Source organism: Artibeus jamaicensis, unplaced genomic scaffold (assembly GCF_021234435.1).
Source record: "Artibeus jamaicensis isolate MK-2021 breed Jamaican fruit bat unplaced genomic scaffold, CSHL_Jam_final contig_585, whole genome shotgun sequence".
Lineage (NCBI taxonomy): Eukaryota > Metazoa > Chordata > Mammalia > Chiroptera > Phyllostomidae > Artibeus > Artibeus jamaicensis.
In genome coordinates, this window is record NW_026521894.1 from 1672022 (window position 1) to 1692701 (window position 20680).

The following is a 20680-nucleotide window of genomic DNA, read 5'->3' on the forward strand; positions in this document are numbered from 1 at the left end:
AAGCAGGAGCGCCTCTGCTTCTGTGCAGCTGGTGACACGCATGCACGTGGAGGTGCCTAGGCGGGCAGGTGATGGGCACAGGATTATCCGGTTTCACATTCCTTGGCAACTGCAACCTCAGCCCCAGTACTAATTGCCTCCCTCCTTCCCTCCTTTCCCGCCTCTTCCTCTTATTCGTTTATTCAACAAAGATTTATTGGGTGCATACAGCGTACCAGACAGCATTAGGATCTGGGAACAGGAAGATAATCAATACAGAGTTCTTGCCCCGCAAAAAGCTTAAAGTTGGGGTAATGATAAGAGTTAAGAAAGCAGGTGGTTATGTGCACTACAGCGACTGGTAGCACAGAGGCTCTGCACAGGAGGCCCCAGTCCAGCTGGGTGGCTATGGAAGGTCTCCTGAGAGAGGTAAGGCTGGAGCGGAGACCTGAATAATGAGAAGCTGAGATAACCAGGCAGAAGGGAAGTGAGTGTGTGTCAGTGCCATTCTCACAAGAGGACACTGTATGTGCCCACAGCGGGGCGGATCTCTGTGTCTTCCAGCAATCATCTGTGGTCCAGGCGTCAGGAGCAGAGAGTACGAGGCGGCCAGAGGACACGTAGTTGAGTTGATTCTGAGACGAGGCTGCGTGGGGGTGAGCACAGGGGCTCTGGCACCAGAGGTCTTGTGAGCCTCGTTAAGGAGTTTGAATTTCATCCTAAGAGTAATGAGGAGCCCCTCCGGCCTTTAGTCAAGAGAATGGCATGATGCTATTTGCATTTTTGGAAAACCCCTTTGGCTGCAGAGAGAAAGCAAAAGTTGGAATGGAGGGAGGCAGAGAGCTGGGGTTTGTGCTCCCCCCAGCCATCTCTCCTCCTACAGCCCTGTGGGGAGTCTGGCCATGTAGAACTGGATGGGGAAGGCCGTGGCCTTGGACTTAGTGCCACATGTCCCTCTTCTCACATCCTGCTGAAGCTTTTAGCAGATCTCTACGGGATCCCACCTTTGGGCAGAGGGGAGCCTGTTAGACTGGCTGGACAGAGAGCTGTTAAGGCTCATCTGTGACCCAAGTGCCCACCTGAACCCAAGCAGCCCTGGCCAGAAGGGACATCGTATGTGGGGGGGGCTCCCACCAAATATCCTTGGAAACACACTCGGGAGGAATGCAGCCCTCCCCTGGCTGCCTGACCCCTCTGCTGACCCCAGCGGAGTGCCCTCCTGGCAAGCCCTGTCCCGGAGGAGGCTGCCCACTGCTGCAGGGCTGGGGCAGGGGGCAGCTGCGGTCTGGGATCGGGAGGGAGGGAGGAGGATGGAGTCAGATGGAGGAGTGTTCTCAGACTGGCCTGGCCAGGGCCCCTTTCTCTCCATGAGATCATATCTGGGTCAAAGAGCACGTAAAGCAGGCAGACCCTGACGGCCACACAAAGCCCATTCAGCCTGGCCCCTATTCACTCACCTCCTCTCCCCCAGAGCCTGCACCACAGCGACCCCAGTGCAGCGCCTAAGCCCCAGCTTTGATGTCCAAGAACAGAAAACGGTGATTAAATGTTGTTTTAAAGAGGGAGTGCTCACTGCCCTCCCATCTGTCAAGAGAAAGCTGAGGCCTGAGGGGGGAGGGAGTGGGGGGGAGGGGCGTGAGGCCTGGGGACTGAGGGGACCCAGAGAAGAAAGGGATGGGTGGACGGACGGCCTGGAGGAATGGAGACAGAGGCTCAGAATCAAATCAAACGTATTTTGGGGAGAGGATTTTTTCTGAGATGAGAAATGTGGGGAGAGAAAGAAAGAATGTGGGACAGACAAAAGGAAAAGAAAAAAGAGAAATAACGAGAAAGAGACAGGAGTGGAGAGAGGGAAGAAAGATTAGATGAAAGAAGAGAGAGGAAGGAAAGGAACGATGGAAGAGAAGAGTAGAGAGGAAAGAAGTAAAACCGGACAGAAAAGCCACTGGCTTAGAGGGGCTGGGAAGCCCCCTGCGGTGCTGTTCCCGGGAAGGGCTTCTAGGGTGGTAAGTGTTGCCCCAGGTGTTCTCCACCCGGGGACCCCAGGGTTCCGCAGACCCCAGACCTCAGGGGCCAAGAGGGTTGAAGGGCTACTCTTCCAGCCCACGCCCAGAGCAGGCAGGGGGCGCAAAGAACGGGCCTTTCCTCGCAGACTGCCGCGTCAGCCGGGTGCGGAGGGATAGCTCCCAGTGACTCCCAATAATGCCGGCCCCCAAACCTTGTTTCCCACCCCAGGAGGGCCCTGCAGCCATCATCACTGTGCCCCGAGGTTTTAGTGAGCAGATGGATTACTCTGGTCAGAGCAGGGCAGGCAGGATGGCCTCAGGCAAATGCACTGAGCCGGTACACCCAGGATTGGGCGGAATTGGTTTTCCGGCTCCAGACAACAAGGGCAAAATCCCATCCCCAGTGAGAGGAAAGAAGCAAGGCCTAGAGAAGGAGCCTTGGCCCAGAGACAGGCAGAGGAGACGGGAGGGAAGGGCACCCGAGTTTTGTGGGAACGCTTTGTTTTCCCAGTGGTGATGCTGGGCTTGCATCTCCACCTCCATTTCAATCTCCTTTCTCCAGAGCTTGGCTGCCACAGGCCCAGGGACCTTCAACTGGGTGGCAGCTTCTTGTTGACTGACTTTTGAAGCTTGCTTAAGCTAAGAAGTTAAAAGTGTCTCTATTAATAAAGACCAGACAGAAGACAGTCTGGCCTCTGGAGTCCTGGGAGAACTAATTTGATGTCAGATTTGGTTACAAGTTCTGACTCAGCCACTTACCAGCTATGTGATCCCCAGAAAGTAATAGCCGAAGTAAACAGATTTGGACTTCGGGGCTAACCAGAGTGTCAGCCTCCTGAGGGCAGGGGTCATCTGTTCCATCCCTGCTGTGTTGCCAAGGCCTCCAACAGTGACTGGTCCAACTTACTGAATGAGTGCCTGTGTTGAAGCAATAAATGAACCAGCGCCTACTCCATGCATTGTACTGTACCAAGATTCAAATAAAAGTACTGTACTTAACACTATTAAAATTTTATTGATTTTATGCCTTGGCTGGTGTGGCTCAGTGGATTGAGTGCTGGCATGCGAACCGAAAGGTTGCTGGTTCAATTCCCAATCAGGACACAAGCCTGGCTTGTGGGCCAGATCCCCTGTAGGGGGAGCATGAGGCAACTACACACTGATGTTTCTCTCTTTCCCTCCTTTCTACTCTAAAAATAAGTAAATAAAATCTTCAAAAATTTTTAATTGATTTTAGAGAAAGGTAGGGGGAGAGAGAGAAAGAAAGAGAGAGAGACCAATCTGCTATTCCCTTTATCTATACATTCACTAGTTGATTCTTGTATGTGGCCTGACTGGGGATTGAAGCCACAACCTTGGTGTATCAAGGTGACATTCTAACCAACCGAGCCACCTGGCCAAGGGCCAACACTATTTTTTTTAAGTATTAGAAAAATATGTCATGGAGTGGGTATGTGCCTGGTAAATATGGCATACAAGTAACATATAATAAGGCTGCACGCGTATCGTCCAGAGCTTTCTCTGCCCCCACCCCAGATAGAAATCTCAGTTTCTGTACCATGTTCCCACCCAAGAAACAGGAGAAAAGACAAACTAGGTTTTAAAAATGGGGACACTTCAAGCCAGAGACAACTGAATTAACTTTATTCTCTTCTAACTGCAGATTCAAGGTATACAACTGAACATTGCTATTTTTCTTATGAGACTTATAAATAAAAATACAAAAAATGTTCACTACAAAAAAATCTACTGTTAGTAGGATGTAAAAAATATTCTCTTTGCTATAGAAGGCACAAACTTCACTTAGTGACACATGGAGAGAGAAAAAAACCTGCAGCAGTAAATTCATTTTTTTTAAATCTTGTCAGAACACTGAAATTACAAAGAAACGCATCAATCTACACGAAACGAAGGCAGATGCGGAAAGCTGCAACCAGGACCGCACAACTTCGAGGGGGCTGCTTGGGGACCAGGACGGATATGACTGGCAAGCACAATTTGGGGGTCACCGGGCTGTGTCAGGGCAGGAGGGGGGAGGGGGAGAGAGAGAGAGAGAATGGAACACACAGAAATGAGGGGAGGAGGGGGGAGAGGACAGAAGGGGGAAGGGAGAGAAGGACAGAGAGGGGATGGTGGGGGGGAGAGAATTTGTACAAAAAAGTAACCAGTAAAATTGAAGAAACAAAATTGGGCAACCTCCTAAAATTAGGCTAAGAGGAGGTGCTGAGGTAGACATGAACTAGAACATCAATTAATTAAAAACACTATCTGTGATACAGAGCAATCGGACTGGCACTTGTGCTGTCACGACATACGACAAGCCACAAAAACAAGTCACAAAACAAAACATAATACCCAAACCAAAAGGCTTAGTTTGCTTGGTCCAGCAGGGCAGCAAGGCCCTCAGTGCTATAATTTACATACATATATATTTATATTTATCTTTATATATATGGGTCGATGTCAGGGTGCACCACCTCGGCTTCTTCACCTCACAAAGATCATGCATAACACTTTGTGGACAAACTCTAGGACACGCACCAGGAGGCAGGTACCCTGTCTACAAGTGGGACACCACGGACTCAGGGAGGCAGCAGGGCTGCCGGCTTCTCCGGCCTGTGCACCTCTTGCCCTGTCCCCACCCCCAATGCCCCAGCCTCCCCGGCCCGTCTCCCACCTCTCTCCTGGCCAGCTCTGCCTTTTCCCTCCACCCATCAGTTTCACTGTGAAGGGCTGGTCTGGCTTTTTTACCTCCCACTGAAATATCCAGGTAAGTGCCGCCAGGAAGCTCCAGGAAGGAGGAAACAAGATGGGAGGAGAGAAAAAAAAATGTAACACAGGCCCAGGAAAAATGAATCAACAGTCTGATCTTTTCCTGCTTTTCTGTCTTACATCCTGTGCCCCCAGTTTCCACTCTTTTGGGGCTTGCAAGGAAGTGGTCACAAATCTGCCCCCTGCCATGCCTCACAGATGGAGTCCAGGGACCACCCCCACCACCGCTCACTGCCCTGGAAGGAGGTAACCCAAAGGGCCTTCTCCCTCCCAGGCCCTGACCCCCAGCAGCTGGCTGTACCAATAGCATCCTGAAGGGTACCATACACTTGTGAAAAATTGCAGCAGTATTTTCTTCCGTTTTTTCCCCCTAAACATGGAAAACTGTTCAGGCACGAAGATTAAACCAGCCCACATTGCATCCCTGGATTGTACTGAATCACGGGGTCCCCCAGCCTCCCTACCCGCCCCTGCACCCCAGATCTACTCTCCTCATATCTGTGGCCTCCTCCAAAGCAGCACTGATACTTTCTATCTTATATCTCTCTCTTCCTATATATATATATATATCTCACTATATATATATGTATATATATATATATATATCTGTCTATCCTATATACACACATAGGATTTAATGCTTTGAATGAGTGAAGGAGTGAACAGGGGAAAAGCACATTAGTAAGGGGTAAATGTCACCAAAAGCATCAAGGGACATGGACTGGAGACATTTTTAGATGCTGGATAAGGCAGTAGTGAGCAGGGTTGTCAGCAGTTGGCAGAAAGCAGAGGGGAGTAAAACCACTCAGCTCTCTCACCTTTGGGGAGAGAAGCCTCTACCCTCCTAGTCTCCTCAGCCCCCTTTATCCAGACACATCTAAAGCCTCCAGATAATTTCTGGCTCTCACCTTGGCCATCGAGCTGGCCGAGAAGGCCTTGGCAAGGTGGGGATTGTATTTGTGAGTGGGAAGCTAAAAAAGAGGCATGTCGGACTCTGTTCAGGGTGTCCGAGTCTTCATGGGGATGCTGGGAGGAATAAAGGAAAAACAGACAGAGAAGTCTCCCACACAGTGTTCTCCACAAACCATGTGTCCTGCCCCTCTCTCCTGCCTCCCTGTCAGGGTTTCCTCAGGGACGGTGGGGACAGACAGGTGCCGATTTAGTAGCATCCAATGCTGCAACAGCCGACTACAACTATACTGCATGATTTAACGCACAACCTCACACAAATGGCACACACGCACATACACACAGAGGGATATCTTTTTGGTGGTGGTGGTAGGGTTTTTTTTTGTCTTTTTTTCGCTATTCACATTACAAAAGGAAAGGGCAAGTTCCTGCAGAACTGACGCAGGAATTAACAAACGTTATAAAAATAGTACAATTTTTAAAGATTAGCTCAACCCTCTCAGCTTTTATGAACAGGGGAGGAGACCGGGCTGCGTGGAAAGGGCCAGGGAACAGCACGAGGTGTCAGCGAGGTCTATGGAACAGTGTGACTTTCTTCCCCTTCCCCACCAAAGCTGAACGACATCTTGCTGTAAAAGTACTATTTTCTGGGATTTACAGATCCCCTGAGGGCCAGCCAGTGCCCCTTCCTTCCCAGGTTGGGGGAGGAAGCAATAGTGCATAATGATTTCTTACAGATGGCTCCTCCCCCAAAGATTTCACTCTTTTCACATTATAGACACAACAACTGCTCTAGTCACATATTTCAAGTTTAACTGTTTTTTCCTTTCCAAAGCACTAAGTCATTATTACAATGGCAAAATATCATCCTCTCTACTTTATCATCCCCAATCGACAGTCTAGCGACACAGTCCCCCTCCCCCCAGTTAATAATACATCCCCAACGCAATTTTTAAGGCCTTCAGATTTGGTGGGTGAGACTGCAGGGGAGGCAGGAGGGCTGGTACTGAGGGACGGGGGAGGGGGCAGTCACAGCAGAGCCCATCCCTCTGACTTCCCCATGTTCCTCACCACCTCTCTCCCCAAACCACTTCCCTAAACCACTTTCTTAAAACCTAAGATAACGCAGCCACAACTTTCTCAGAAAGAGAAAGGAAAAAAAAAAAAACTTTTACAAATAAAGCATGAGATGAAACGGAGGGCCCCTCCCACAGTGAACACAAATATTGCAAATATGCTTTCCCAAAATCAGGGTGGGGAGACCGGGGAGAAGGGAGCAGAGCAGCAGAACCAGAGGCAGAAAGGGGACAAAAGAACTGGACAAACATAAGAGGTAGCTTTCAGAAAAACAACACCCCCACCCCAACGCAACAAAACCAAGACTGGCACAGCGCGCAGCAGCCGGGAAAACAGACCAATTTTGGTAACGATAATGCACACAGAGGCGGGGCCACACAATCACAAGGATGGGAGCAACACAGGCCCCCAGACCCGAAGGACCCAGCAAATTGTCGGAAAGGGGGTCTCGTCCAGAGTGTGGCAGGCTGAACCGGTGCTGGGCACAACGAGCTCATGCCGGGCTGGGCTGAGCCAACGGGGAGGACAGAGACCCCCAGCACACCGCCCCTCCCCCGAGGGCTGCTGGCCCAGCCCCCACACGCAGATCCTGAGCACCGGTCCTTGATCCTTCCTTCAGCACGGCTCCTCCCAGTGCTCTGGCACGGGGGCCTTGGCCAGCTGGTGGGCATTAAACCAACTACTAATTTACACAAGTAACAGAAAAGAACACCCCCCCATTCCTCCAACCCCCAACCGAAAAAGGGATACAGGGGTTACAAAAGCTCATGAGGTCACAAAAAACTGAGGTAATTCAAGTACAATGTGCTAACAGGGGAACCGAGGACACAGAAAAGAACACAAGGCCAAAGCGCTTTCAACAGCTCTTCCTCTTCCTCCTCCCTGTGAAGTGGGGGGAGCACACTGTGAGCCAGGAATTCTGGGCCACCTTGTCCACCTGGGTTTTCCACTGCGCTCACCAGGTCTGGGTGGTTCAGAGGGTTCCCAGAATGACTGCGCAGAGCCCTCCCTCAGCCAGTACCTTGGCCCTGACTCCTGGGCAGGTGTTCCCTTCTCCAGGTGGAAGGCACCTCTGGAGAAGGACACCCCTGTCCTCCCCTTGGACAATGAACCCTTTCATGGATTCCTTCTCCTGGGAACCGAACTCAGGGTACTGTGGATTCGTGTCTGTCTGTGTGGTGGGACCACATGTATTTAGTTAGGTTTTTCCATGTGGAAAGCAAAAGCAGCTTGGCAGGAAATCTCACTCAGGATAGGGCTTTCCAAGGGTGGGCTATTCTATTTGTTCTGTGTTCTCAGAAGCTAAGGGTGGGAGTGGGACTCTGGGGTCAGACACAGCTTCCTGACTAGAGGGCTGGAGGAGGACAGGGGTCAAGGGGAGGCAGGGACAAAGAGCTGGGGTAGGGGCCAGAGCCATGAGGCTCCGGAAGACCACGAGGGGACACCCAGATGGGGAAGAGCAGAGCAACGCAATGGATGAACAGAGTGCTGGGAAGGGAAGAGCCCTTCCCACTCTGACGCACTCCCAGCCAACAAGGGCTGCCACTTTGAGTGTCAGCCCGGCCCCACCCTCTGCAGGTCCCCGCCTCTGCCCCCCTCCCCCACCTCCTTCTTCTGAGAGTCAGAGGATGGCAGGCAGCAACTGTTTGGCTCTGACCAGAACACCCTTCACCTTCTCCCTAGCCTCCATTTCTGGATGTAAAAAGAGGGTCTGGGTAGAGGGAAGAGAGACACACACCACCATCTGAACTGAACAAAACCACCTCCACCCTATTCAGAAAACTCAGGTCAACCCCCAGCCAGAGAGGAGGATGGAGGCCCATGGAAGGGGCGTGGCCAGGTTTCCAAGTCACCTGGAGCCCCAGAGAATCCAAGGCTCGACACTTATCAGGTTTCCTTTTTCTTCTTTTTTTCCTTATCCATATATATATATATATATATATATATATATATATATATATGTTTTTTTGTTTTTGTGCACAATCCTTCCTTGACTTCATCCTTCTCTAACTTCTCTTCTCACTCCCACTTCTCTGCCCCTGCCCGGCCTGGCTTCACACATAGCACAGGTAGAGGTAAGTCTTCTCTATCCTCCAGTCAGGTGGGATCTCCTCAGGCTTGTGGCCCTTCATGTGCTTCTGCATGGAGGAGAGGCTGGGGCAGTACTCTGTGCAGATGGTGCACTGGTAGGGCGAGGCGCCGTTGTGCGTCCTCAGGTGCTTGATCATGGCCGAGTAGTCCCGGGACCGCTGGTGGCACAGCTTACACTCAAAGGGCTTCTCACCTGTGGAAGGAAGACAGAGGGAGAGGCTGTGAGGGCCTTCACAGTGATGCTCTGGGCCCTCGGTCCACCCGTGGGCTTGTTGGAGATTGTTCTAATGTGGCACTTTCCACAGTGGTAGATGCCATCACCCGGTAGGGTAGCCGCTAGTCACATATGGCAGTTGAGTACCCTGAATTATGGCCAGCGTGACTGGGAACTACACTTTTCATATGATTTCGCTGTAATTAATTTAAATGCCACGTGCGGCTGGTGGCTGTGGGTCTGCAGCGCAGTTCCAGCCCCCGGCCTTCCTCTTCCTGACTCTCCCAGGAGCACAGACCCTTCCTCTCCGAAGGGAGGAAATGGAGGTCTAGAAAGGGCACCAGGGGCCCACAGCTTCCTTGGGGATGGCCTTTCAGCAGACCTCCTTTCCAGGAGAACAGGGCTACAGATGGCGGGGAGTACAGATGGGCTGAAACTGGGGTGACCCCATCCTTCACACAGGCTGCGTCTGGGGCTTGCTAGTCATCACATGAGGTACTAGACCCAACCGCCCCCTGGGGCTAAAATGGGGGAGGGACAGGAAGCCTGGGCGCGCACGGCCACGGGCTGGCTGCTACCCAACCTCCCCTCCGTCAGATTCCCCTGGAGCTGAGCAGAGGGTGTGAGGGAGCCTCGTTCCAATACAGTAATTAACTGGCCAGCCATCTTGCTATCAATACTCCTCCATGCAGAGGCCCAGCACATAATGAAGTAATGAACAGCCAAAGTGATCTAACTATTGACCTGCTATTTACAATAGTCACTGCCAATGCATTTAATGATCCACCTGCCGGGTCCTATCTCCGACAAGGGGCTAAGGAAGCCCAGGGCTCTGGGGAATCCTGTGGGTCACTCTAGTGGTCAGCAATGAGCATCCCATGCTCTCCTTGAAGCCGATGCAAGAAAGCAGAGTTATGACAACACGTAGCCTCTGCTTACTGTTCCCCCTGCCCACTCTGACCCTCCCGCAGAGGTCCCCTCTCCTCTGCAAAGCACGGCTATCTCCCCTCCTCCAGGGGGTCTTCCTAGTCTGCCAGATTCCACTACCTCTTGTCCTCAGAGGAAGTCCTTCTGAATAGCTACCTTTCCCCAATCAGTGGTGTACTGGTGATAAAGTGTGTAACAACTGGTTCTCCCAAAAGCCTGCATTTGTAGCATGTGCCCATGGCTACGTTGTGACTATGCCCACCATGGCCAATGTTAAGAAACCAAGGTGATGCTACTGAACTTGCAGTTGGGAAGAGATGTGCAAAATTGGCTTCCACAGCAGGTACAGCCCAGCTCTGGCGTTCCACTGCCCTCAACTCTGGCAGTTCTGGATGTAAGGGGACTACTTCCACTTGTTCTGTCCTCAGACTCCCAGGAGGACAGCAGCTCACATTTCTTTAATGTAAAAAGGAATGTGAAGTCCCACGAAAATGGGAAAACAGTATACACATACAAGGTTTATTAAATATATCTGATCCTCTGATCTCAGAATCTAACTGTAACCCTCATCATAACCTAACTCAATGCCAATTCTTGCTCTAACCATCAAGTAAAGAATTATCCAGACCTTCACTTTCAGCTCATTGAGGAAACCTAATTCGGGATTCACAAATAGACGTGATCTGTGAACTATTGGTATAGCTGCATGGGGGACTAGTCTGGGCTCATGGAAAGGGTGCCTCAATGGATTAGCAAGGTCTGCCTCAGCCTTGCAAGGGGCCAGTGGCACTCGAGTCAACATACAAAGCCTTAACAGAGCCCATTCTGCTCTTTGGTTCAGACCTGGGCTTCTCTGGGAAACCATCTGTCCCCCCCCACCCGCCCCCGCCCAACGCAGGTTCCAGACCCAGCTCAGGTGTCATCTCTGGCCCTCAGTACCTGTATGCACCCTATAGTGTGTCTCCAGCTGGTGCTTCAGGCTGAACTTCTTGCCACAGCCATTGCACTCGTAGGGTTTCTCGCCCGTGTGGATGCGTTTGTGGCTCTTGAGTGTGCTCTCGTCCCGGAAGCAGCTGCCACAGAACTCACACTCATACGGGTGGTCTCCTGTGAGGACAAGGGGTTTGTTCAGACCCTTGCTTATCCCCTACCCCCACGTTAGGGGATAGCAAGGCACATTCAGTGCACCAGGCGCACGAGACTGCCTGCATTCACCACCTGTAAAAAGGACATAAGGACGCCCAGCCTCTCCCAGCTCCCCCAACATAAACAGGGAGTACGTGTCCACACATGTCCATACCTTCCTGTGGCCCAGCGGTCATCCGTGGGTCCCGGGCCAGTCTCAGGAAAAGAAAGCCCATTTGGTTTAGCGATGAACAGCAGTCCCCAGAAAGCAGGTTCCCGCAAGGGACAGCAGACCTGGGGGCTCTAATACCTCACCTCGCCACTTCGGATAATCTCTTTCTCCCCTCTGGTCAGGGGCAAACACCACTCTGGCCTGACAGCCCTACTTTTCAAAAGCCCCTCCCATCTGGGGAACAGCCAGAAGAACATTGCTCCCCACATGCCTCCCGCTCTTTTCCTGTTCCAGTTTTAGACGGCTGTTCTCTCCGATTTCTCTGTCTCTTCCCAGCGAACTCCTAGTCATCCTTCAAGACCCAGCTCAAAAATCACCCCATTTGGAAGCTTCTCTTTAGCTCCTCGGGCAAAATGAGTTACACTTTCTTCTCTGTCCCCAATGAGGAAAAAAAGTCCTGCATTTTCTTTTAGCAGTAATAGTATCATTTTCATGACACTTTCTAATTAAAATGGCCCACATCTTTGTTGAGTGCTCCCTACTGTACTAAGAACTTCACACGGATCATATCATGTAATCACTGCAACAATATTACAAGAAAGATACTGCTATTTTTCTCATTTTACCAATGAGAAAAATAAGATGCTTAGAGATGCTTAAACATAGTCCCTAAGGTCAAATAGCAAGTAAAGAGCTGAGTCTGGTCTGGCTCCAGAGCCTGGACACTGGAAAGGTCTCGGATTGCTAACTGACATGTACTGTGTCTACTGCCATGCCCCCGTGCTTCTAAATGGAAGCGCCTCGAGGATGAAAAGGGAGCTCTGTGCATCCCCGCAGCCTCAGCACGAAACACAAGGACAACCCAGAGCAGACACTCATGGACGCTGGGCATGTGCAATGTGGGCAGAACTGCCCTTCCTCGGCCTGGGAGCTGTGCCCACCAGCCTCCTTGCTGTGTGTTCCAAAGTCCCTGGAAGGTGCGTGGTTGGGTTGGGGTGTGGGGGGTTAACCTTTTTTCGTTTTGTACCCAAAGTGGGGGCTTTGTGGGATAAAAGGTGAAGACTTCAGCTACTTATTTATTAGAGGAGTGAAGGCACAGACAATAAAGATAGATTGATCACCCCAGACTTTGTTCATGAATATTTAAATATCGCTGATTCGTCTTGTCACTGTAATTACAATTTCTCTGGGCTGCATCTCCAACAACCACAGTTTATGGTAAAGAATGGCCCACTGTATTTCACTTGTCCCCCTGCAGATGTGCGGGGCTGCCAACCGTGTAATGTCCTCTGCATTTCATACATTTTCTTCAGCTGCTGAAGGTTTAAGTCATCCACAATGACCTACGTTTTTTCATTATCCCCATGTCAAACTGTGCTCGTGCCTGGGCATAAATTGTCCTTCTCGTTATAGACTCGCATGCCTGTGCCTTCACTTCCTCTTTAAAATGATATTTTAGTCTCTTCTCTCAGGTCGCTACCCCAAGCTCCCCCCTCTTGAAGGCAGGCCCCTGCACCCACATAAATTCTCATCTCTTCTGATGGCTCTGAAGGGTTTTTAAGGCTCTGCGGGGAGTGGATTCTGGGGTCTGCCCACTGGCGGGCTCTCTCATGGGTGAAAGATTTGCAGGAAGCACCAAGGGCACACAGGGGTGGGGAGAAGCAATTCCACCGAGAGATCAGATAAGAAGAGGCTCCGAGAGCAGAGCCACCTCTCACCAGTCTGTGGGGCACTGCCCTGGCCGAGTCCCTGCTCTGAGTCCCCGACACGCAGATCTGGGGTTCACAGCACCTGCTGTGCTCTCGCTGCCAGGGCCGTGCAGACTGCCTGCCCTGGCCGCCAGCCCCTGGGGAGGAGAGGCCCGTGCAGACCCCGGCCCCGAGTAGCTGGGGAGGCGAGTGCATGCGTGCCTGCGCCCGCGTGCCACTCTGTGCAGATGGCTGAGCACACGGCCCGTCTGACATCCAGCACCCCTCCTTACTGAATCAGCAATGATTACGACTTTAATCAAGGATTCTGTATCCTCATTAAGATATAAATAAATAAATAAAGTAAGGCCATGGGAGACTTCAGCCAGACCTGGTAATTAAAATGTACATCAGTCGCCGCCCGGCTGGGGGCAACCAGCGCCTGTGCCCTCCCCTCCAGGGGGTGGGGAGGGCCCTAAGAGTTTAAAAAACAAAGGGTTAAGACAGAGAGGTTTGTTTAATTAGATTTTTATAATTTAATTACAAAGTGGATCACATGTTAAATGAGGTTAAATAGGAAACCTCCAGAGTCGGCCCAGGGAAAAAAAAGAAAAACTCACACACACGCACACGTGCAAATCCATGTGCACACGTGTGCATGCACATAGAGCTTTGGAAACATGGCAAGCACCTGGTCCAAAACCCTCACCCCGGGAGCTAATCATGTCAGTACTGCCATAATGCACACAAAACTGGCTGTGCAACTCAAAATCCAATTTGTGGTATGTTGATTAACTCTGTAGCCTCTTTAATGAGCTTGACATTAAGTGCAGGACAAACGAGACTCCTCAGAGCCCCCTCCGGCCTGCCTAGTGCACCTGTGACCACAGGGGTCTGTCCTTACCTCGTGGTTTCCCGGTACCCGCCAGGCCCAGTGTCATCCTCCCCACGCCAGCTCCATCCCCACTGGCAACTCATGCCCCTCCATGCAGCACAGCTGAGAGTTTATTATACGATGAGCCGTGTGAATCAGGGATCCATCAATGCCAAGAGCACGGCTGGACTAACTTACCAAACACAGCTGCCCATGCTAAACACCAGGCCCCAGCAGCACATGGGCCAAGAACAACGGAATATTAATGAGGCATTGTGTGGGGGGAGCTCAGCCGCATATGGCTTGTGTGTACAAAGGCTCACTGGTGTGGAAATCTATAGGTGTGTGTGTAAGCACAGGCAGGGCACACGTTCCACGTTTCCTAGATTAAGCAAGTGCTTCTCCCACACTACGTCTCCCTTCCCACAGATCTGAGCCATGACTGACACAGAAGTATGTGGCATTTTGATAGCTGAGCTCTTTGAAGGTGGCCTGGGCAGAGCAGGGCACACCTTGGGTAGACTTAGCAGGGCTGGAGCCATTCAAGTCCCGTGAAGCCAAGAGATTTGATCCAGAGTGTCCTCAGAAGTTACTGAAGGTGACTGGCATTTGGTAAGGCTGAACTTGGGGACAGAGTGGGGGAGGTGTTGACGGGAAGGTGCATATACCTTCTAGGGATGCTTATGAGGCATTGCAGAGGAAGTCCTTGTCAGCATTCCTTCTTCCTTAGCCCTTTTGGTCAGGCCCTGCCCTGTGGGACCTCCCCGTCCTACGCCAGCAATTCTAAATTGTTCTCAGCAAAACTGGTGATGCCGAGACAGTACGCTCCCCTGAGCAGAGCGGCAGCCAGAAGGCAGAGCCCAGGCAGGCTCCTTGGTGGGGGTGTCCAGTGCTCGCAGGACAGGCCCACTGAGACCCCGGCAGAGAAGCCTCCCCCTCGTTCAGCAGAGTCAACCAGGAAAGGCCTGGCCTGCCTATTTAATCCCCGAGCTGTGACAAGATTCAAGAATGAGGAGGGAAAGTGCTCACCCACCCGTTCCTGTCTACACGGTTTTTTGTGCCCTCTCTGACAGACACGAGTATACATCCTGTCACAAACCCAGACACAGAGTCTGCCTGTCTGTCTCCCCGGCCCCGCCCCATCCCTGACTCTGACCCCAAACCCAGGACAGAACACACCGCAGACAGACATGCAGAGTGGGTAGTCCTCTATCCACACACTGTCGACAAGGCCCCACTTTTGTCTCAGACAAGAGGACAGAATTTAAGCCGTCCATTCCCTTACTGCGGGGCAAGGGGCAGTTGCAAGAAGAAATGCCTCTTGGCCCTCGAAAGCCACGTGTCCCATCCCTGAAACCCGGAGGGTGGTGTGCTGGCACCTGGTCCAGCCTCCTTGACTCACAGACCCTCTCCTCCCCCATTACTTGAAACTGGCTAAGGGAAGATATTTCACGGCTTATCGTTTACTCTCCAAAACAAGGCTAAGTCCCCAGTACAGAAAATGTGCTTCCGTTATTGTGAAGCAATTAGGACCACTTCTGCAATGCTCCCTTAAGAGCTGGAGACTGACCTTGGGACTGTGGGTCCATGAGATGGGGCCAGGGAAAGGGTGAGGGTATGTGGCAGAGAGAATTGGAGACCAAGCAGGTTGGTTTTTCTCAAAATGAGATTGGGGTCCACTGCCCTCAGAACTCTTTGGGAATATCTATGAACAATGTTGGAGTGTTGCTCCCCACCCCATATACAGTACCAGGGTTTCCGAGGTGGGGCCCAAGGCCACATTCCTCACAAGTACCCTCTCTGCTGAGCACAGAAGGATGGGGCACACGAGTGCCACACAGTGAGATGGGGAGAACTACCAGCATCTACCGGCCCGAGGAACCCCCCCAACCCAGCCTAACCTTGAGTAAGAAGGGCTAAAGGCTAATTTTGGGCAGCACCTCCTGTTCTTGGAAGTAAATCCAGATGCTGGTTCCCAAACAGCCTGATCCACCCATCATCTGGCCGGCCTACCTGTGTGTGAGCGCAGGTGGCGCTTGAGGGCAGTGTGGCTGGGGAAGGTGCGGTTGCACTCGCTGCAGATGTAGCTGCGCACACCTGCGTGGACCTCCATGTGCTGCTGGAGCGCACTCTGCGCCTGGAAACGCTTCCCGCACAGCAGACAGAAGACAGCCATGTCTGTGCCTGTGGGAGACAGGAACAGGGAGACCTCAGGCAGCTGGCGTGCAGGGCCACTCTTTACCCACTCAGGCTGGAGCAAGAGCCAGCACCAAGCCGTGCCCCCGAGCTCCTGCGCTCAGGGGCCAACCCAGAGGCAGCCCGAGACATGCAATGCTGATGGAGCACCTAGTATACGATCCAGAGGTGGACACAGTGAACTCACTTCCTGCACTATGGAGCCTAAAGTCTAGTAGGAGAAAGAGGGGCATTCATCCAACACACCACAGCAGCAGATGTGACGTAGCAATTATATGGGTGCTCTGTCGAAGGCACGGCTCTAAAATGGCATATATCAGACGGACTTTTCGGAGTCTGGGGCAGAAGGTGGGCCGTCAGTGTGGCCTCTGTGAGGAATAACAATAACGGAGATAACATCTGCCAGCTACTGTTTGAATGTAACTAACTCTACATCCTTACCCTTCGGATAAGGAAATGCAGGCACAGAAGGACCGAGCAACTCGTCCAAAGTTCCATGGAGTTCCATAGCAGCAGAGCTGGGATACACACCCCAGCAGCCTGGATGCGCGTCCCCTCCTCACAGAAGTTCTATCAGGCCCTATTCTTTTAAGCACTTCTCCATTAATGAAATACACATCTTAAGGGTCCGTTCAACCAACAAATATTATTTTAGTACCTTCTACAAGTAGGACCCTGCTCTCGTCACAGATGTCACCCAGCACTGGGTGAGTGGACGAGAGTGTTCCTGGAGGAGGAAACAATAGCTGTGAACACTCGGGCAGCAGAGAAACGTGGCCGGTCAGAGGATCAGAGAGAACAGTGCGGCTTGGGCCGCAGGGACAGCACGGACGGGAAAGCCGAAGAAGTAGACAGGGCCAGGTCGTGTAGGGTCTTAAAACCATAGTAAGGGATTTAGGTTTCATTCCGAGACCAAAGGGCAATTTTCAAAACAATTTCAGCTGGGTGACATGAGATTTCTGTTTAATTCAGTCCAGTCATCGCCTGTGCTGATCTGAAGCACAGGCGGTTAGGTGGGTACCCCACGCACCCTCCAAAGACAGGCTACCCTTTCCCATTAGTGAGCCCCTCTGTCCGACGCTGCTCTGGAGCCCTGGGCTTTCTGGGTACTGTACCACGTGAGGAAGCACCTACACCTGATGCTCTGGATTTTTTCCAGAGCACGTCGGCTGCCCTAGGAAGCCCGTCTGCTCAACTCTCTTTGCTGGCATCTGGGCTGCATCACCTGTGCTCAGCCCTGTGGGAGGAACACAAGTCGGAAAGGTAGGCAGGCGTGACATCTGTCGACCCAACCCAGAGAGGGGGGAGGGACATGTGGAATCAGGGAGTCCGGGTAGGAAGTGGGGTGAGGAGAAGGACTGCATGAACAGCCTGCCTGCTGCCTCCCTGGTCCACCCATGGAGACAGCAAGTGGGAGTCTGTTCTCCCCACCTCAGTCCCATTCACGGCTGGTTTGGGGATGAATCAACGGGAAGGCAAGACCTCTCACTCCCCCCTTTCCCTCCAGCCCTCACAGCCACCTGTGTAGATACTCAGAAGACTAGGCACCTGTAGCCATGCTCAGTCCACGCTGCCTGCATCCTGGGCCAGGGAAGGCTGAGCAGGGAGACCATACAAGAAAGGACACACTTTTATTCCTGGCCTCAAAGAGCAGAAGGGAAGGGAACTGACGCAGGTATTGTGCTAGGTGCTTTATCTGTGCTGTCCTCTCACGTCAAACTCTCTCCAAGGCAGGCATTCTCACTCCTCTTTTTACAAATGGGCAAACAGAGAGCTTAAATCACTTCCATAAGGTCCCACAGTAAGAAAGGCAGTGTTGAAGTCTAAAAAGACATAAGTCTACTGTCAGAAACCACAGGGCTGGGCCCATGTCTACCTCTGGGTCTGCCATCCATCTGCCTGTGCTTCCCCTGGAAAAGCAAAGTAACACGACAAGCAAGCCAGCTCCAAACGCGGCTGGTTCAGGAGCTCCAGTGCATCCAGGGCTCCCTCCAGCAATGCTTAGACAGCCTGGGCTGGAGAAGTAGACTGGCAGCAGAATCCCAGGCAGGCTCTTTGCAGGCTTCCAAATCCCTGGCAGTCAGCAAGATCTTGGGGAGGTGTTAGGGCATCCAGCTCCATTTGATCGAAGGGCACACCAAAGGGAGTGGTCCATCCAGGCAGAAGCAGACCAACGGCTGATCATGAGTCCCCCAAGTCCAGCCCATTCTGGCCATTATACCAAGGAGTGGAGTCCATCTGCCACATGTTCTGTGACACAGCAGCCCTGGCTGCTTCATTTTGAGGACCCCCAGCACTAGCCTCCTTTGTGCCCCTATCATCACCCCACAGAGAACCCTGATTAAGCCAGATGTCAAACAGTTGCTCTAAATTGGTAAGATGGACCAGGCCTCCAGGGTAAGGCATGGCCAAGTTTCTCCTCATGCATCCCCTGAAATTCCCAGGGGGGAAGGAGCCTGGGTCAGAGGGAACATGAATGGCATTCCCACAGAGTACCCTGGGTCTAAAAAGCCAGGCCCGGAGGAGCTCTGAGGATTGCTGCCACCTAGCAGAACAGACTGAGATTCCGGCAGCACTTGGCCCACTCAACCTTCCCATGGCCCCTGGAAGCTGCCCCCTATGCCATCCATCCTTCTCTGGATGGCCTGAACCCACTTCAGGTCCATTCAGCTGACTCAACGAGTATTACCAAGCGTAGACACCGTGCTAGGTGTCAAAGTATATGCTGTGATCCACTGGAGAAGCGGAGTCCCAGACTATTGGGAGACATCAAGTCAACAACCAAGCAGAGGGCAAGACAGGATGACTTCAAGAGGCTTTGGAGCAGACTCTGAGAGATTTTTCTCAATGGCTTTGAAAAATGAAGAGTACTGAGAAGCGAGGACTGGAAGGTGAGGCACAGAAGCCAAGCTAAGGAAACACCATCGTAAGCAAATTTCAGGGGCCAGGGACAGAGGACCCGCTCTGAGGGTAGAGATGAGCAGGGAAGGTTATTGGGGGTCAGATCACAGAGGGCTGTGTTGCCAGGTGGGACAGATTACTCCTCATCTGATAGGCAACGCAGCGCCACAAAGGGATGAGGGTGCTGACGTGATCCTAGTGGTATGTGAGGGCAGTTACCCTGGGGGCAGCGTGGGCTAAGTGGCCAGAAGCAGAAAGAGAGCTGATGGCTTTTGTGCTAGCGCTAGAGGAGGGTGGGAACCAGACTAGGATAGGGGCTGCAAGGACAGGAAGAGTCAAAGAATGAAATCCAGGAAGGTGGTGTGACAGCACCTGAGGTCTGGGCCTGAGATGGGAAGCACCCTGCACCTGAAGTCCCAGGCAGCTAAATCTGCACCTCAGTGACAGGTTTAACATGATATAGCTGCCACCTAGACAGACAATGGAACAAGGTCCCTCCCATGAGCTCTCTCCTTTTCCTGGGACCTCCAACAAGCCTCAATCAGGGGCTCTCTCTGGCCCCCAGGACACGGACGCAGGCTCAGAGATGAAGGCAAGGGGGCTCTGAGGCCCCACACCCACGCTCCCTATTCTTGTGTTTGAACACCAACAGATGAGGGAATGGAAAAAGATTTTAAATAGAAAGAAGGGCCCTGGCTGGTATAGCTCAGTGGATTGAGGGATGGCACATGCCTGGGTTGCAGGCCAGGTCCCCAGTGGGGGGTGTGCGAGAAGCAACCATACACTGATGTTTCTCTCCTTCTCTTCCTCCATCCCTTCCCCTCTATCTAAAAATAAACAAAATAAAAACTTTTTAAAAAGCAACAAGGAAGGGCAGGAGAGAAGTGGATGAGACACAGGAAAAGCTATTGGTGCACACACAAGTTAAAAATTTCAAGACTAGATCTGAGCCATTAAACAATTTGCTATAGTTTCTGCCTAGCTGATTGTCTGCATGTATGATAAGTCAGGGTAGATTCTATTACACTGGGAGATTAAGCAAATAAATGCTAGCTTTTGGAAACACATTAAAATGTGGGACTAGGAAAATAAAATTATCTAGAAAATTGTATTAGCAATTCATTAGCTGCAGCGAGCTGTGCAGCAGGGCGAGGGGGTCGGCAGCGTCCGAGCACTCTGCCCTCTTCCACGCCTGACAGAACAACACGAGGGCTGGGGGAATGAAGCACGGACATCCTGGCTCTGTCACTTACTTGCCTTGTGACCCTCGGCAAGTCACTGAACTTCTCTGGGCCACAGGATGCCCATCCTTTGCCATAATGCCCGTGGTTGCTCAAAGCATCAAATGAGATACCATGTGTAGAAGCTTTATAGCTCTAAAGTGGTTAGCAAAGCCAGTGCCAGCCCAGATGACACCTCTGTCTGCGTTAGAAAGTCACTCCCCTCCTCTGGGCAGACACAGCCCCTTGCCTGGGTGCACAGCACTAGCGAGCAAAGCGGCCGGATCCCAGCCTCCACGCCCCCTCAGCGGACACCTTCTGCAGGAAAACCTGGCCACTACTCATGGCAGTCCTGCACAGTACACAAACCTAAGCTGTTTTATCGACTCCGGGCTGCTTCTTCCAGGAAGCTGGCCCTAGAGAAGGCATCTTGGCTGAGTTACACCATTTAGTGCTCAGTGCCAAGAACATCCTCCTCTGAGCTCTCACAATTACAGCACGTAAAACCCTGTGTTGCATTTGTTTTTGA

The 20680-nt window shown here is 51.9% G+C and overlaps 1 protein-coding gene across 4 annotated transcripts in view; it reads right to left on the reverse strand.

Moving 5' to 3' along the window:
* Positions 1–8664: 8664 nt before the first annotated feature.
* ZBTB16 (zinc finger and BTB domain containing 16) overlaps positions 8665–20680 on the reverse strand; it is a 184805-nt gene continuing 172789 nt past the window's right edge. For all 4 annotated transcript variants that reach the window (XM_037151324.2, XM_037151322.2, XM_037151323.2 and 1 more), the window contains exons 5-7: positions 15848–16018; positions 10915–11082; positions 8665–9027 (exon numbers count right to left, since the gene is read on the reverse strand). In XM_037151324.2, coding sequence (XP_037007219.1) covers positions 8798–9027; positions 10915–11082; positions 15848–16018 — 569 coding nt within the window. In that variant the 3' untranslated portion in view covers positions 8665–8797. The remainder of the gene's footprint in view (positions 9028–10914; positions 11083–15847; positions 16019–20680) is intronic.